Below are 13,345 nucleotides of genomic sequence, written 5' to 3'. Positions count from 1 at the left end.
AAATTTGGCGAGAACTAATTATGGTGCAATGTTATGAAAGGCAAATATGATAGAGAAAATTTATCCATGGATGTGTTGACAGCTAAAACGCATGATCCCAGCTTATGGAAAAAATTGGTAGAATTATGGCCTAATTTAATCAACATGTCTTTTTTGTCTATTAGCAAAGGACAACTGGTTAGAGCATGAGATCAATGTTGGGTGGAGGTGGGTCTTAAGATGAGTGGTTTAGATATTAATATTCCAACTAATATGCACAAATGTTCAGTGGCTGATTTTGTTGATCAGAATGGTAAGTGGCGAATTTATGAATTCCAATCTTGGATGCCAATGGAGATTTTAAACTAGCTAAGAGCAATTCTGAAGATCGGGCAATTTCTTGCTTGAAAATGATTTTAAAAGAGGTCAAGTTGACACTACACTATTCAAAAGAACACTTGAGAAAGATATCTTCATTGTTTAGATTTATGTTGATGATATAATATTTGGTTCTACTAATGCATCTCTTTGCAAAGAATTTTCTAAGATAAAAAGTTCTTTCTTGGAATTCAAATCAACCAATGCAAAGATAAAGTATATGTTCATCAGTCTAAATATACAAAGGAACTTCTGAAAAAGTTCAATCTTGAAGAATGTAAAGTGATGACTACTCTAATGCATCCAACCTGCACCTTAAGCAAAAAAGATATCGGCACAAAGGTAGACCATAAGTTGTTCAGAGGTATGATAAGTTCATTGTTATACTTAACTGTTTCTAAACCAAATATTTTATTTAGTGTATGCTTGTGTGCAAGGTTCCAATTAGATCCTAAAGAATCTTATTTAACTGTTGTTAAGATAATCTTTAGATATTTGAAATGAACGGCTAATCTTGGACTTCTTTATAAGAAATCCTTAGATTATATGGGGAAATATATATATATATATATATATATAGAGAGAGAGAGAGAGAGAGAGAGAGAGAGAGAGAGAGAGAGAGAGAGAGAGAGAGAGAGAGAGAGAGAGAGAGAGAGAGAGAGAGAGAGAGAGAGAGAGAGAGAGAGGGAGGGGCATACATAAAACAATTATATTGGTTCTTCTTACAATTCAGGAGTAGTCAAGTCACCTTGCACTTCTAAGCTATAGTTGCAACTGATTACAATTACTCAAAGACACAACCAAGAGACTTCCAATGTTCAAGCACACAAGCAAGATGCTCTCAAATGCTCAATCACAACTGAAAGAGACTTCTACAATCTAACTTAATCAAATAAAAGACTGTTTGATTTTATACTTGATATAAAATCACATGGGGTAAATAATTACAAAACATAGTAGACTCTTAATAATTAGAATTTATAAGATATGAACTTAGTAAGAAATTCTTAAGTGTTTAATGCGCTTTTGAATTTGACAGAGTAAGGGTACAATTAAAATAGCAGAGTGTTGTTGTTATTCTTCAAGTCTTCAGCTCCTTATATAAGTAAAGAAAATAGAGACGTTGAGAATGTTCTAGCTCATAATTTGAGTCTTTGAGAAGCTTTAATCAAGAATGTTGAAATATTACTTGATATGGATAATGTCGTTGATGTGACATTTGAAAATCCTTTGCTGCAACTGAAATTATATTTTCGTTCCTTTTGTTCTTGAAGTTCTTTAGAGTCCTAGTAGTCTTCAGAGTCTCTTGTAGATCACAACTTCCCTAATTTCTAAATGCTTTTGTATATATTCTTCGGGGATCAAAACTTGAATTAATACTTTGAATTTTAATATATGGTCCAGCAAAATTTAATTTTTATCACCGTATAAATATAAACACTGTATAAATATAGTTAGTTGTTCTTCATATTTTAATAAAATATCCATGAATAAAAAAAATTCATATTAATATTCGCGAGTAAGAAGATATCTATGATATGTTTTTTATGCTAATGCTAATTAATAGTAGTAAATTATTTGATGAATTAATTAATGTAAGACTTTTGTTTTGGGTAAAAAATTAATTAATGTAAAACTGAAGATATTAATTAATTTAAGGGAATATAATAAATACATAAAATAAAAGCTGCACATGGGAATACAAATACGGGGTACAAGGTAACGAGCGAATGATTGGGGTATGCGTGATGAGCTTCAGACAACAACCCTCACTTTCTCTTTCTCTCTCTTAAAACCTACTATCACTCCTCTCTTGTAATAGGTAGCAAGGAACTTCAACCAAAAAAGAAAGATGAGTGATCCTGAGGGAAACACAAACGGTGATGAAGATCCTGAAACTTCTACCGTCGTCGGTAAGGATTCTTTCAACCGTGTTCGTTTCGTACTTTCGTTTCCGTTTTACTTTTCAATTCACGGCGTCTGTTTTTTCAGAGAAAGCTAAGGAATGTGAGAACGAGGATTGGCCACCCGAAGACGAGGACGAAGTAGAGAAAGAAAGATCGGAAGAAAGGAAAAGGGCGGAGGACTGGAAAAAAACAGTTGGTGGAAGTCGAGGTAAGAATTATTATTGTTATTATTTTAGTTAATTTGTTACTTAAATCTGTATATCAGTATATTTATTTATTTATTTATTTTTTTGCAGATTTTTATTATTTTATGCTTAGAGCTTCTATGATCCGCGCGGAAATTAGAGCGGAGGTATTTTGATTATTATTATTTTTTTACTGATAAGAGTGTTTTTTTGTCATTACTACTGTGTTGGGATTTTTTTGCTGCCACTGTGTTGGATTTAACAACACTTGTTATTAGGGTTAGGCTAACAAGTGCCCTTATTATTATTATATCATCTGCCGTCTTTTACGATAGTTGAAATGCTTGATTGATTCTATGAGCAGACTTTAAGTTAAAAAAGCCTCAACAAATTTGTTCTGTAACTACAAGTGGATTTCCTTCAATTCTATTTAACAACTCAGATACCAAGGTGTATGATCCTAGACCTGAGTGTAGAGTGTTGATACATTTGTGATCAATAATGTAAATATATCATTTACATGAAACAAAGTTATGTCATAAATATAGGAATATTATTTGAATAATGAAGAAAATTGCTTTAAAAAATTGAACAAAAGTCTCTAAAATGAATATGAGGCCACAATTAGGAGGTACAGATTCTGAACAATCCAAATGTCGCAATTAGGAGGCCACAATGATGGTAGAATTTTCAACATAAACAAATATTTGAAAGAATTAAGAAATAACATCCTATAAAAGATGGAAATTAGCAATTCAAACAAAGAAGAAAGTAGAAAAGTACATTACCGGAACATGAGATTGTTTTGGGGTCTATATATATATATATAAATATAATAATAAATTTATTATTATTTTTACTAGGGCCTTTTGGGATGTTGCCTTAGGCGCAACCTACTCTGTCTGGAATGGAGCGAGACTTATACTGCACTTATGGTGGACTATTTTAACTTCATTTTTCCACGCATTAGTGTGCAAATAGCTGCGATTGAGGAGTCCCTGATTTTTTTCTATGGAAAAAAGGAATCCCCGTAAGTACTCTTCCATTGATTGCTATCATTTTCTTAGTACAATCTTAATTGTTATCATTAGTTGTTGTTATTATTATTATTATTATTATTAGGGTCTGTTTGGATAAACAACTTATTTGTAACTTATTGCACAAACACGTATCATCATAAGCACCTATGCATAACCTTATATTAGTTATTTTTATAGAAAATGATAAAATGAAGTTAAAACTGTTTCCGTATACGCTTTAGCTGATTTTATAAGCTATATTGGAGAACTTATGAAAATAAGCTGAAAAAAGGTTGTGAAAATTGTCATAAGTTGTTTTCATAAGTTCTCCGGAACAGTTTCACAAAACTTACGTCAATAGATGAGCTCAAATAAACCAATCCAAACAAGCCCTCAGTTGAAAATGTTTGAGATTACCAAGCCATTCTCATTTTGAGAACAGCGTCATCTGTTTATTGTTAGAACTGTTGGAATTGGTTGATGATTGCTAAATGCTATTTAAGTTATGCACAGACAATTATCATCATAAGCACTTATGCATAAGCTTATATTAACTATTTTTATAGAAATGATAAAATGAAGTTGTGTTATTTTTGTACATGCTATTAGCTGATTTTATAAGCTATATTGGAGAACTTACAAAAATAAGCTGAAAAAAGCTTGTGAAAATTGTCATAAGTTGTTTTCATAAGTTCTCCGGAAAAGTTTCACAAAACTTACGTCAATAGATAAGCTCAAATAAACCAATCCAAACAAGCCCTCAGTTGAAAATGTTTGAGATTACCAAGCCATTCTCATTTTGAGAACAGCGTCATCTCTTTATTGTTAGAACTGTTGGAATTGGTTGATGATTTTTTTTTTTATCCTCTTCTATTGTTCTTTTACTTTTTTTTTATTTGCACTCATCTGCTCACCATGTTTCTGGGGTTGATTGAAGTTAATCCTGTTTAACATTGCGAATGTTTGATGGATTTTAAAAACCATTAGAGACACTTAATTGTTCACAGTGCAAGTAAGTTCAAGCTTCATGTTAACAAATTATCAGTAGAGTGTGTCCCCGGTGTGTGCAAACTAAAGTAGAAGGGTGTGTGTATGTAATTAAAGGATTCCTGTTTCTTCTTTTCTGTTTTAATCATTCAGGGTTTATTATTCATATTCAGTAACTTTATTTCCTTTGTTTTTTTAAGCAGGAACAAATCTGTTGCACAAATTGATAAGGATATCCTTGAGGCAAACCTTCATTGCCTTGAGCGCCTAATGATGTATGTTACATCTTCGTATCAATTTATTTATTAAAATTTATTTCAATTTGATCTATAATTTTTTTTCCAGGTTACTTGGTGGCAAAACATTGAGAGATGTTATTAATAGAATGAAAGTTGTCTTCCAAAACAATGACATCAAACTGTTAAGAGATGCTACACAGCAGGCGAGAAATGTTTCAGACAAGCTGTTTAAGCTACTTCAGGCTTATTTTAAGGTAATTATGTTAGCTACATATTGTGGTGAGTCTCATAAATTTAAATTCAAATTAAAATGTCCCTCTGACAACAAATATGACGACAGCTTGGAGTCAATTTGGGGCTACCGGAGGCTAAATCTATCGTGGTTTTCTCTGTTTCTGTCGAGCGTTTTAAGAACTCAGCTGATATGAGTAAGCAATAAATATTTCCTATTATTTTGATTTTTCTGTTCCTCTTGTTTTGTATATTGATTTTATTTTGATTGTTTCAGCTGCTATGAAAGCATATGAAGTATTGCAAAAATTCGATAAGATGGCTTCTGGTGGTATTGAAACTTCATCAAATCGTGAGACTCTAACACTGCTTGATAGACTTTTCAAGAACAAGCCACCATCTGATCCAGGTAAGCGAACACGATATGTTGATTAGTTTAATTTGCACAATTTTAATTTGCACAAAGAATAAACCACCATCTCTTTCTCTTTCACCCACTATGCCTTTTTTTTATTTCTTCCTGTCACTGCCTTATTGAAGTAGAAATGCATGTTCCTCCCAACAACACAAAAATAGCTCTTGCAATGATTTTTATTGCTGCCTGCTTGTACGTTTTTCTTGAGTATTATCAATTATGACTATAGGTCATGAAATGAGTTATTTTCCAGTGAAGAGAGGATAACAGTAATGCAACAACAAAGAGCTCTTTATTGCCATGGTTTTTATAGCTAAATTGATTTTGCTTTTTGTAGTGAGCGATGAAGTGACTAGAGCATGTGACTTTATTGATGGATGTACCGAAGAACAGATATCTGGTGAGGATAAATTATATTGATTTTATTAAATTGTTTAAATTATATTGATGTTATTAAGTTATATTTTTACCTTGATTTTGTGATTTTTCAGCTTTTTATAAAAAGGAATGGGAGAGCAAAGGTGAGAGTGCATATTGGTTTATTGTATTTATTTTGTATTTTTTTTGTATTTCATTCAACATCTGATTATTTATAATGGTATTCTGATTATTGTAGCTGGTTTTGGGGCATGGTTTGCAAAGAAGGAGTTGGGAGGATAGCATAGTTCTATAATCATCAAACTTGAGAGTTTAACTACTACTGTGATGATGATTTGATTAGGAAGATTTATTTAGGTCAAGTATTACGTTAGTTCGTAGAACCATTTTCAAATTTTTTTTGCTGGTATTGATGGACCAGCTTGCCTAAATAGAGTGATGCTAAATCTTGCGAATTTTTGGAATACTCTCTTTTTCTTAATGATCGGAATTGGCTAATTTTTTCACCTCAAAAATAGGACCACCGTCTGAACTACGGTGTTAGTTATAAAGTTTAATTTTCTCATTTCTTTCCGGATTAATTAGATATTATTGTTGCGCTTACCCTATAAAATGTTAGTGTTGAAATTCTATTATTTGTTGTTGTTGTTGTACCTCCTTGTCCGTGCATATTTGTATTAGTGTTGTCAAACAAAAGCTATAGCAATGCTAGTGTAACAGAATAAGAACAAGGGTCCGTTTAGGCTGAACCCATCACTCTTTTTGTTCATGATAAATACATGCTACAGTGAGTTGATCCAGTCACACGCTAAATTATATAATACCCCCATATATATGGTAAATACTAATAAGCCTCACAATGGTTAATAAAAGGCAAAATTAGACTTTTAGTTCCTTAACTTAATTTCAGGTAACAGTTTGGTCCTTTATCTTTTTTTTCATTTCAATTTGGTCCTTTTTATCCATTTTCATATACATTTTCAAGCTTTAAATCTAATATTCTTATGCAAACATAGACGAGGATCATAGATTTGAAGACTGAAAGACCATAAGAAAATAAAATCATGAATTTTAAGCTTAAAATTTCATATGAAAATGGACAAAAAGGACCAAATTGAAATGAAAAAAAAGATAAAAGACCAAACTGTTACCTGAAATTAAGTTAAAGGACTAAAAATGTAATTTTGCCTTAATAAAATCATAAATATGCACATGTAGGTAAAATACCTTTCTTACCTAGTTGCAAGTATTTTATGAAGGAGTTCATTTTTTTTTTTATTAGTTTTTTGAACGGCAATGGAGTTTATTATTTGATATTCTATGATGCATAAAATTATAATAAAATAAGTAAACATTTTTTTTTAAGAAAATTAAAAAGTAGAGTACTATTTTAAAACAAAATTATGAGGACTTGTCATTTAATCGTTTAATATTAAAAAATTAGAAAATAAGTAGGGTAACGCATTAGCCAATCTAATTCAACCCATAAATTAGCGGGTTTGCCCAAATCCACCAAATAGTATAACGGGTGGTTATTTTACCTCACCTAAACCGGAGTATCCTATCTAGTTTGATTTTGGGTTTGGCTAAACCCATCCACAAACACCCCTACTCAGATCCATTATTCACATAATCAGGTTAGCTTATATACGGAGCTAAAAACAAGATCTATGTTGCTCTTGTGCATCTCCAAGGAAGAAGCTTATATACGGAGCTCCAAGGAAGAAGCTAAAAACTGTGTATTTATACCCGAATTGGTTTTTTACGGAAAGAATATTGGATCTAAAAACAATATTCGCACTCACACTCAGATTCAATATTTTGTTGGTATAAATTCAATTTGTGTCGGGGGTATTATAAAGTATGGATCTTGTCTTCTCTTTGAATCAGAGCCAAAAAAATTGGCATAAAATCTGAACCAACCCCAAATATGAGAAATTGTGTTTATTGATTTTGAATTGGGATAGTGAAAAAGAAACAATTTTTTAAGGAAATAAAGAATATTTTTTTTATATATCTTCATATGAATATTCAGGAGAGGGAAGTTGTGGTGATGGTGGTTGATGAGGGAAAACGAGTGTTTCAGAATTTTTTGTCCCGTTAAATTTTGGGAAACTGATCATTATTCATTAATCCAGTCATTCTAATTTCTTCAAGTTGTTTAATTGGGTTTCATATTAAAGGAAATTTTCCTTTGATAATTTTTCTAGACGTTTTGTTAATCAAAGAGGAAGCTAAAAAATGATGAAGTTTATGTATACGCATGAAGATGAACAACTAGATCAAGGAAGAAGATGATGAAGTAAAGTAAAATAAATTAAGTGTTAATGGTTTATTATTAGATTCAATAAATTTGCAGGGCTAATACACAAATAGAAAAGTAGTTGAACAATCAACCTAAAGAAAAGGTAGCCAATAGGTAATACTGACCGCTTAAATTAAATAACATTATATCTATGGCTGATATAAAATTGGTCCAAGATGAACCCAAAATTTTATAGGTCCGTATTAAACAAAACCTAAGAGCAAACCCTTACTGTTTTGTGATAAACGATTTAGTACGAAGGTGTTTTCAAATAGCGGCTATAGAGGTGCTATAATGCTATATTAGTGTAGCATAATTTGAACAAACCACTATTTTTTGCAAGCTATTATTGACAGTGTTAATCAATTTATCCCCACTGTTAAATTCTTCTGTTAGTCAGCATGACGTTTTGCAAATATCCCTCGATGTCTTCCAATTATGTGCAAAATGCACATTGAACTTGAAAATTTATGTTTTTTTTCTTATATTTGACTCAAAAGATATCAAAACAATGCTGAATTGAATTTCTTGTTAGTGCTATACTATATCGATCCAAAAAAGAATCATTATATCCAAAAAAAAAACACATAAGTACTAAGAGTTAACACTAACAAGTAACTAACGTTTACATCTCCTCTCCTCCATTTCCATCATCAAGATACAAATCAACTTCCAAATCCAGTTCATCCAAAGACAACTATGCTAACTCAATTCCAACACCATCAAGCGGATCATGCGCATCTCCACTAATGTCCCACATTCTTGATTGTCTTTTCTTATATCCATCTTCTTTCCTTGACAATAGTCGAAGATTAATATGCACATAAACCAAATCTTCTACCCTTTTTGGATCCATTTTGTTTCTTTTCAAAGAATGGATAAAAGAGAAAGTACTCAAATTTCTCTCACAACAGGAGGAAGAACAAGGTTGCACAAGAAGCTTTAAAGCAAGCTTTTGGATAGTTTGACGGTGGCCAAAGTGGACGGCGACCACTTTGGAAGAAAAAGTTGAAACCCTAATTTCTTAGAAAGGGAAAGATGCAATTGGTTGTGTGGTGTGGTGTGGGTCGTACTAGCACTAAAGAAAGATAAAGGAAATGTATATATATTATAGTAATATAATGTTTTTATTCTTATTTTTTACACAAAAAAAAAAAACAGAAATCAAAATAATATAAAAAAACACAAGTATCCGTGCGTATCGGGGGATGTATCGGATAATTATTTTTTAAAAAAATAAAATTTAATATTTGGATACTCTCCGGATACGTATCAGGAAGTATCGGTGCAGGATACGCAGGGGATACGGTACGTCATCCATTTTGAAGTATCGGGGCTTCACAGGTCATTCCATTGTTGGTGGGGTTTGGCTAAATTCCCTTCCTAGCATTTTGAGCCTTGATTTCTTTCGGGATAGAAGTGGTTTTCCAAACTACAGATTCCCCTGATCTGTTTTTTTGGATGGTTTTTGTTGTTTCTTCTATTTATTTTTCTGTTCCATTTCTTTTCTGTTTTTTGAGGGTTTTGGTCTAGTCCCCCCTCCTTTTGTATTTTTTCCCCTTTTTTTAATAAAATTTTCTTGAGCGTGGCGGTATACGATAGAGGTATCTCGACGTGCCAACCTAGTTGGGATGTTGATGATGCCTCTTGATGTCTGTCCACTCTCCTTGCTTATCAAAAAAAAAAAATTCACATCACATATTTTATCGCGATGTCCTTACTTAATAATTAAGTTGAGTATCATTTTTAACATGATGCCCATAGATACATGCAAATAAAAGTATATTTTTACGACATTCTTGAGAAAGTGAAGCTTAATTCTTTTTTATGGCTTTCTTCGAATTATGTTCCTCTTACTTTTGGTTTCATGATTGGTGGAGACATCCAATTCTATGTATGGGTGTCATGTAATTTATTTTTTCTTTGGTGGTCGTATCTGTTTTGTTGGTACCTTGGTTTTTAACTGATACTGTGTGATTCATCATTCTTATCACACCTTGTGCGGGATTAAGGGGTTAACCACTTTCGTTTGAACAATATATTCCATTTTTATTTGTTCAAAGAAAAAAACAGTATATTTTTGGAACATGATTGTGTAAATTGAAAAATTTATATGTCCTACATATTGATAGTTTATACGCAGCGCTATTTGTTGGTACGTTTTTGTCGGAAAAAAAAAACAATTTGTTTGTACGTTAATGGAAAGTATGACTTTTATGGAGATTTGTAAATAAGTGATGACACATTTAACATGACTTCTACGTACATGCACGTCCGATCGAGTTTGAGACGTAAGTTGTGTGATGTATTATTTTTCAATGATCTGAAACCTTAAATTTATACAAAAAATAAATAATAATCAAACAGTTTAAAAAGCTAAAATAAACATGGAAATGCTAGATATCAAGAATGATTTTATAAGAAAAATTCAAGAATGACATGGCACAATAACCACCTTTAGATTTCAGTCTCATTTATTAATCTTTCATAAAAAAGAAAATACATAACACCCACCACCCCATGATTTCCGGCCAGGCTGAGATTTTATTGGTTAACATTAATTTCAGGACTATTTCTTGATAAAATCTAAGGGTGGTTATTCTGCCATGTCATTTTTGGAATTTTCTTGATAAAATCTTTCTTGATATATAGCATTGCTCAATAAACATTATATGAGTAGACCCTAGGTTATTCAAAAAAATAAAATTGAGTAGACCCTTAGAGTATAACTAAGTTGAGAAGGACATTTCATTATTTGATAAGAAAAACATTTTATAAGTGTGAGTAAGAAATTTATATTTGATATTGCAATTATAAACAAGAATATCCATGGGTGATAGCCTAACGTCCCCCTTTCGAGGACATCAACTTTTTATGATGTCGCTTAGTAGTTTATAAAAACTTATATTAAAATAGACGGTTTATATTTTGGTGACCAATTTCTTTGATGAACAACCTTGAGAATCCACTAAATTATAAATTTATGTTCTGAAAACTTGGAATATAAACTTAGAAGTAATTACGAGATAAATTATTGAAGAGTGTCTTTAAAAGAGATATGTTTTAACGGGGATGAGGAAGATAAACTTTGCTTGTTTATTTAGAAGAATTGATCAAAAGAGTTTCATGTATTTACATTAGAAGTTTTATTTTTTATTTTTAGAAGAAGTCCATTAGAAGGTTGAAATTTATGTAAAACCTATGACCTAATCCAGCTCATGCCTAAGTTAATTCACTACTGTAAACAGAACTTACAGCTGCACATATATAATATTATTTTCTTGGATGTAAAATATAAGTTACTGCGAGAATCTAATGATATTCATGATCTCATTTTCGGAAATTAGTTAACGCAGGGCCGACCAATGCATTTCATGGCCTAAAATGAATGAATTTTAAATTGAGGTCTTTTAAGTGTCATGATTGAGAAACATAAAAATTAACAACATTAGATGTGTAGTTTTATTTGAGGCATGCACACTATACGGCTTCCATTATAGTCAATTTCGTTAGTGCAAGAAATGTTTAAAATAAATGTTTAGTTAATCATATATGTTAAAAATAATATTTAATATAGATATCATTTGCCAATCTTAAACCTTGATATATCAAAGTAATATTGAATTCTAACACAAATATTACATTTTTACTTTTGCATAGTTTGGTTGCATACAATTTGGCTTAATATATGTCCAACAAATAACGTCATATTCATAAAAATCTGAAGACAGAGAATTTAGGATACGTAAAAAAGAATTTAAGATACGTATAATTAATAAAGTAGCTACATTGGTATTAAACTTGCTACATGAACTACAAATCAACAACTCTCCACTTAACTGCTAACTGAACTAAGCACGGAAATGTATAAAGAATTTAACTAACATAAATATATTTAAAGGGAAAAAGGTTCGGCGGCCTAAAGCCCTTGTTTTAGTCGGAGTTCCTTGGGCTAACCCTGAGTTAATGAATCATCCTATCCTATTTTCTAGGGCTGGACAATCGGTCGGTTCGGTCGGATTTCGGGTGAAAAACCCCAATCCACCGTAATCCACGGATGAGAATATTACACCCAATTTCGTCCACCTAGTGCTACGGTTTGGTCAGTTTCGGTTTCGATGGTTTCTCGGTTGGTTCAGGCGAGTTGAATCGGTTAAAATATCACTTCAAAAACTGATCAAAATAAAATAGATGAGGTAGGATTCACAACATATATTCACAATATATATTCAGAATAAAATAGAAAACTCATAAAAATTACAAATCATTAACATAGGAAGACCACAAAGAAGAGAATCGCAAATACAAATATAAGAAAATAAAAGAAAGAACACAAAAGCAAAAACTCCATGAAAAGAAAAACAGAACAAATTTTAATGAATGAGATCTAAGAAATTGATTCATGAGAAGAAGCATAATCGAGTAAATTGAAAGTGGTAGATTGCAAACAAATTCCATTGAATCTAGCATCAGCATGTGAGTTTTGGCAAAAATAAATAATGCCTAAGATTTGATTTGGTAACTTAGTGAGATTTAAATTTGATTAATTAAACAAATTTTTATGCACCAGTATGAGAAAGTCGATATGATAAATTTTAAAAATCTAATATCTATTTTTATACTATCAACATTAATATAATAATATTTCTCTAATATTATTCTTTGAATATATTATATTTCATTTAATTATGTTTTACAATTTTATTGTTCTTTGTCTATGCCGAAAAAAAAAACACATAAGTGTCGGTGTTGACATTCGTGATCAAAGAGTAATAGAAGTAGTACTTATTCTATGAAGTTCAGATACTTTAAATATGGAGACGGATCTGTATCATATATCAATACTGCATGGATACGTACCCACATATACTTATAAGATACTTTACATATACGTATCTTAGAAAAAATGAAGGGGAAAAGTGAGTCTTTGTTGTGAAAATTCAATGGAGATGTATATAATTCAATCAATATAATTGTTTTTCGATTAATCAATTTAAAATTATGTTTTTGTTGGATGAGGGTAACGAGAGAGATAATTCAATCAATTAACATTAAACAAACTTTGTTTTGAGTTCCTTTATTGATGTATTTGTTGATGTCCTAATATATGAATAAAAATAGAATATAATTTATACGAAAACTTCACATTTTTTATTTTATCACATGTATTATATATTGTAAATTGTAATTTTTATGATTATATAGTAACAAAATCTAGTCAATGTTTTTTTAAAGTAATGTACATAATTATTTTTAACATATTTTAAACGTATCATATCTTAAATTTTAAAATTTTCGCGTTACATGCATATGACAGGTATT

The 13,345-nt window shown here is 31.0% G+C and overlaps 1 protein-coding gene across 1 annotated transcript; it reads left to right on the top strand.

Moving 5' to 3' along the window:
- Positions 1–2,067: 2,067 nt before the first annotated feature.
- On the top strand, positions 2,068–6,353 carry LOC25495004 (uncharacterized). Its single transcript, XM_013598232.3, has 11 exons — positions 2,068–2,270; positions 2,350–2,472; positions 2,561–2,616; positions 3,313–3,479; positions 4,659–4,730; positions 4,801–4,948; positions 5,035–5,122; positions 5,203–5,334; positions 5,678–5,740; positions 5,832–5,861; positions 5,957–6,353. Exons 1-11 carry the CDS (start codon positions 2,210–2,212, stop codon positions 5,998–6,000), a joined length of 984 nt encoding a protein of 327 aa, XP_013453686.1. The 5' UTR covers positions 2,068–2,209; the 3' UTR covers positions 6,001–6,353.
- Positions 6,354–13,345: the final 6,992 nt, after the last annotated feature.

This window comes from Medicago truncatula, chromosome 5 (assembly GCF_003473485.1).
Source record: "Medicago truncatula cultivar Jemalong A17 chromosome 5, MtrunA17r5.0-ANR, whole genome shotgun sequence".
Classification (NCBI taxonomy): Eukaryota; Viridiplantae; Streptophyta; class Magnoliopsida; order Fabales; family Fabaceae; genus Medicago; species Medicago truncatula.
Note: the sequence above shows the minus strand (reverse complement) of the source record. Positions and strands in the feature narration are given on the sequence as shown.

Excerpts from the sequence above, each read along its gene's own strand:
- LOC25495004 (XM_013598232.3), top strand. The coding sequence starts at position 2,210 with ATGAGTGATCCTGAGGGAAACACAAACGGTGATGAAGATCCTGAAACT. Across the intron at positions 2,271-2,349 it reads TGAAACTTCTACCGTCGTCG|AGAAAGCTAAGGAATGTGAG; the intron begins GTAAGGATTCTT and ends CTGTTTTTTCAG. Across the intron at positions 5,741-5,831 it reads TACCGAAGAACAGATATCTG|CTTTTTATAAAAAGGAATGG; the intron begins GTGAGGATAAAT and ends GTGATTTTTCAG.